The sequence below is a fragment of the Hipposideros armiger genome, unplaced genomic scaffold (genome assembly GCF_001890085.2).
Source record: "Hipposideros armiger isolate ML-2016 unplaced genomic scaffold, ASM189008v1 scaffold_240, whole genome shotgun sequence".
Taxonomy (NCBI): Eukaryota; Metazoa; Chordata; class Mammalia; order Chiroptera; family Hipposideridae; genus Hipposideros; species Hipposideros armiger.
The window spans coordinates 404145-409315 of NW_017731590.1; the positions used below are offsets into that span (position 1 = coordinate 404145).

The following is a 5171-nucleotide window of genomic DNA, read 5'->3' on the forward strand; positions in this document are numbered from 1 at the left end:
GGCTCACTGAAAAGGCACAGACCAAATTGATGAAGGAAGCTAAAGATGTGACTTCCCACCATGGCCCACTTGGTTATGAAAGTTTTTTATGCTCACGCCATCTTATGTGGTTATTTTCAATCTCCTGAGCTTGTCAGATTTAACCTACGGCCCCTTTTCCGTCCACAGGATAAATACCCAGGAGTGGAATTGCTGGGTCATAAGGGAGTTCTATAATATTTCGAAGAACCTCCATACTCTTTTCCATAGTGGCTGCACCAATTTGTAATCCCAACAGTGCACAAGGGTTCCCTTTTCTCTACATCCTCGCCAACACTTGTTGTTTGTTGATAGCACTTTTTATGTGCATCTTACAATAGCAATTTTATTTAAAATCCAAAAAAAAACCAAAAACAATTTGTAGATTCCAGCAACAAGTCTCCTCCAGAGTGCAGGTCCTGGAAAAGGGCAGGATAAGGGGTGCAGGGGGCACCTAAGGACTGAAATCCATGCCCAAGCCCTGAAACCCTCACATCTCTAATTCAATGTCAAGTGCCAGACAAACTGATCCAAGTTGGTTAATGGTAAAGCAGCGATTGGAAGGCAATGGAAGCTCATCATAGGACAAAACCAACAACTGTGAGGATGGGGTCCATCTTCTTGTACTGTAAACAGCCTGGCAAGGTGGGAGTGCCAACATTCTGAGGCTCTGCCCTCATTGGAGGTCATGCAAGCCTTCACTCCAGCCAGGCCTTCCCTGCCACCCCTTACCTCCCCCACTAGTTACCACTGAGGATTTAGCTAAAGAACATTTTTTTTTTTTTCCTGCTAGCAGGGCCGCAGAGGCCAGGTATCTGCAGNGTGACATTCAAATCTGGAGTTGAAGGAGAGGAGTTAGCTAGGTACAAAAATGGGAGGTGGTGCCTGAGTGTAGGTCCTGGGGCAGGAGCCTGGGGCAAGAAGAACTGAAAGAGAGGTTGCAATAGCCTAGTAAGCAAGAGAGATGTCGGTAAGAACAGATTCTTGGCCAGGTTAAAGAGACTGGGTTTGTTCCCAAGTCAATGAAAGGTTTGAAGCAGGGATGGGTTATAAGGTCTTATTAACATTTCAAGAAGATCGTTCTGTTCTACGGAGTACACTGAGGGTTGAGAGAGTGAAAGCTGTGAGAGCAGTTAGAAGTGGTTCCAGGCACAAAATGATGCTGGTCTACATTAGGCTGTTGGCTCTGGAGACGGAGCAAAGTGCACATCCTCTAGATATGCATTAGGAGTAGAACCAAGATTTCTAGTGGGTGGGGGACTTAGACATGAGGGGCGACTTCTAAGGCTTTGACTTGCTTATCTAGGTGATGTGAGGCTGTTTATTGAAATGCAGCGGCCTGGGGGTGAACAGATTTCAGAGGGATCACGGATCTCTCAGAAATCCAGCTCCCCAGAAATGAGCTTCTGCCAGAGTTCGACTTGCTTAAATCCCATTACTTTTTGAGCATAATTCACACTCCTCTCCCAACTCATTCCCTCTTATGTGTCTAAAAACAATCATAACAATCTCACAATGAGAATGAATACACCCTGTTGTCTTGAGGAGCGGGAGGGGTGAGCTCTCACACCAGGCTCCTTGGGGTTCCCCTGTTGACCTTCCGTTCCTTTTGCAGGCTCTTGGGCTGTAACTCCAAAAGATGAACTCTGAGAGGTCAGGGATCTTACCTGGCTTGTTCACCCATGTTTCCCTTTTATTATTGTTTTCAATCTTATTCCTCGGTGAACTCCCAGCCATCCCTCCCTACTCACAATTAATAGGTTTGTCACCCCTCTACCCCCATTTTGTGTTGCAAATTGATTTCAAAGGGGTGTGTGGGAATAATTTGAACATCAGTGCAGGTATATGAGGTTTTCCAGCCTCCCCCAATCTTGTTCTTAATCCTTTATTAGAGTGCTTTCTTTAAAGGGCAAATCTGATCACAAAATTCCCTCAGTTTAAGTTATCCCAGTGACTCCAGAATGCTGAAAGGATAAATTCCAGGTGCTGTCAAATGGCCTACAAGGTCCTTCCAGGTGAGGACCCAGTCTGTCTGCCCAGTCACATCTCTTTCCACTTCTCTTTTCACATCTTATGTTCCAGTCACACTTGAACTCTTGGTGGTTTGCTGAACTCACCCTTCTCACTTTGCAAATGCTATTGTCCTCCCTGGACACCATGCCAGCCCACTCTGTGTCACACCTTCACCTGGCCACCTGGCCGCGCTTACTTCTCCTGCTGCCTCTGCAGGCAGCTTCCCTGACCCTCAACTCAATGGTACGTTCCCACAACACCCTGTGCTTCCCTCCATCATAGCATTATTGCCTTCTATTGCAATCACTGTTTCTTTATCTGCCTCCCCTTTAGATTAAGCAAGTCAAAGGCAGGGAATCTCTCACTTCTGTATCTCCTGAACCTAACATATAGTCAGCTCTTAATGAATGTTACATGAATAACTGGAAAAGTCTTATTGTACTTCATATACGTTTTTATAAAAAATATCAGTTTTAATGACTGTGAAATCTTCTAGCAGTTTTTATTTTCCCCCTTTTTAAAATTAGTTTCAGGTATGCAAAAACAACATAGTGATTAGACATTTATATACCTCACAAAGTGTAACCCTAATAAGTCTATTACTCATCTGACACTGTACATAGTTATTTCAATATTATTGACTACATTTCCTATGCTGTACTTTATGTTTCTGTGACAATTTTTTAAAAAATTATAGTTGATATTTGATAATATTCTATATTAGTTCCAGGTACACATCGCAGTGGTCAGACATCCATATAACTTACAAAGTGATCTCCTAATACGTACAGTACCCATCTGACACTATATATATATATACTACAAAATTGACTATATTCCCCATACTGTACTTTACATTCTTGTGACTATTTTCTAACTACCAATTTGTACTTCTTAATCCCTTCACCTTTCTCACCCACTCCCCAAGCCCCCTCCAATCTAGTAACCATCAGTTTGTTTTCTGTATCTATGAGTCTGTTTGTATTTTTTTTTTGTTCATTTATTTTGCTCTATAGAATCCACATAAAAGTGAAAGCATATGGTATTTGTCTTTCTCAGTCTGATTATTTCACTTAGCATAATATCCTCTAAGTCCATCCATATTGCTGCAAATGGTAAGATTTCATTCCCTTTTTTGGCAGAGCAATACTCCATTGTATAAATATACCACAATTTCTTTATCCAATTGTCTGTTGATGAGCATTTCGGTTGTTTCCATATCTTGGCTACTGTAAATAGCACTGCAGTAGAGCACAGGGGTGCATATATNTCAGTCCAGGGGCAATCTTTAGTCTAGGTTTCAGAAACTGATTAGAAGAGGAATCAAAGCCATGGGCTAAGAAACTAGGGAAGAGGAGATTTAAAAGCTGTCCAGTGGGGTGGGGGTGGGGGGCTACTCGCTTGGCCCGCATCAGTTCCAGTTGGATCACCAAGCTGACACCCCTGCCACCTGCCAGGACATCCTAAGCTGGAAAGGGGGAGCCAGTCCTGGACTTGTAGCAGCAGAATGCTAAAGAAAACCAGCTTGGAGCCCTGGCTGAGACACACCCCTTACACTTATTCTGCTTGGAATGCCCTTGCTCACCCAAATTCTACCTTCTTTATTAGATTAATGAACTTTTTTGTCACTATTTATTGTATACGTACTATGTGCCAAGTATTGTTCTATTACAGGGGTCAGCAAACGTTTGAGAAGAAAGAGCCTCCAGGGGTTGGCAAACTGCGGCTCGCAAGCCACATGCGGCTCTTTGGGTACGTACATGTGGCTCTGAAGTAAAATTAAAAATGAAAATAAAGCTATCATAGTTTCATTTATAATAATACTTTAAATTTGCCTTATTTGCAAAAATATATTTATGGCTCTCAGATAATTTTTAAATTGTTGTGAGGGACAGGATTGGCTCTTCCAGGGGTCGGCAAACTTTTGAGATGGAACGTACCCAAAGAGGCACATGTGGCTCGTGCGCCACAGTTTGCTGACCTTTGTTCTATCAGAGTTCTCTTTTGATGCCACTCCTCTAAGAAGAAGCCTTGCTTGACTCTCCAGCCTGAATTAGGAACCCTTCTGAGGCCCAGCATCTTAGGACGTCTGCTATTAATGAAACAGGGCCCAGTTGGCACCTCCATAGTAGAGGCCTCTCCACGTCCCTGGCCTCAACTTTCCTTGACCTACCTATAGCTTAACAATAGACCCTGTGGCTGGAGCTCGGAATGTCCCCTGTCCTACTCAGTTCCCTATTTTAGAAAATTACCCTGAAATTTATGATTCATACCCTTAGGCTTATTGATCACAATCTCAGTGATCTACCAGGCTAATCCCAGCATTGTTCCTGGGTTGCTGACCCCACCATAGAATCACGTGGCCACAGGGAGGCTCCATGCAGACACCCCTGGAACTGTCACATAGCCTCTGGAGAGATGCCCAGAATTTCCCTTAAAAACCCCCAGTTGAACTGAGAATGTTAAGGCAGTTTTTGGAGGTGTTAACCCGCTGCCTTCTCAGACCCACCAGTGCTCTGATAATAAACACTTACTCTATGATCCAGCACCTGTGTCGGTCTATTGGCTGGGCGACGCAGGCAGCACGACCCCTGGACTTGTTTGGCCTCCAGTTTCATTAAGGCACTCATGACTTTGTCCAGTCCTTGTTTTCCTGGAATGCAATAATGCCCACTCATAAGAGAGCTGGCTCCATACGCAGGCCGTTGGGTTGAGATCACCACTGGTCAGCGGTATGACCTTGAGTAAGACCTGCCCTGGGACTAAAGATTCTCTCCCTTTCCTTTTCACTGCTGTTGTTCCTAAATTCCACCTTATTTTAACAGCTGGCCCTGAATCTGCAGCGAAGATAGAATTAGGGATTGGTTACAGCTTTCCTTTGGGTGTAGTGCTATTCTAGTTCAGAGGACATGTCCTAATCTACTAATCTTTTTCCGGAGAAGACTAGCTTCTATGGAAACAGGACGCCGCTTAAAGATACTAGTTTTTCGTTTCCTTTCACAGTTTCGGGGTGGGGATGTTCTTCTGGATTTATGTAACGAGATTAAGAAATTTTATTTGATCAATATTTCCTCCTAACGACACATGAATGAGGTAAATGGAAAACCTGCGCCATCTTCTGGCCATTAGTGGAGTAGCTT

General features: G+C 43.7%; 1 protein-coding gene across 1 annotated transcript in view; it reads right to left on the reverse strand.

The window, feature by feature from the left end:
• The window catches only part of L1TD1 (LINE1 type transposase domain containing 1), a 30664-nt gene extending 26003 nt beyond the window's left edge, over positions 1–4661 (reverse strand). The window contains exon 1 of the mRNA XM_019655479.1: positions 4566–4661. Within this exon, the coding sequence (XP_019511024.1) occupies positions 4566–4661 (96 nt within the window). The remainder of the gene's footprint in view (positions 1–4565) is intronic.
• Between the last annotated feature and the right edge of the window lie 510 nt (positions 4662–5171).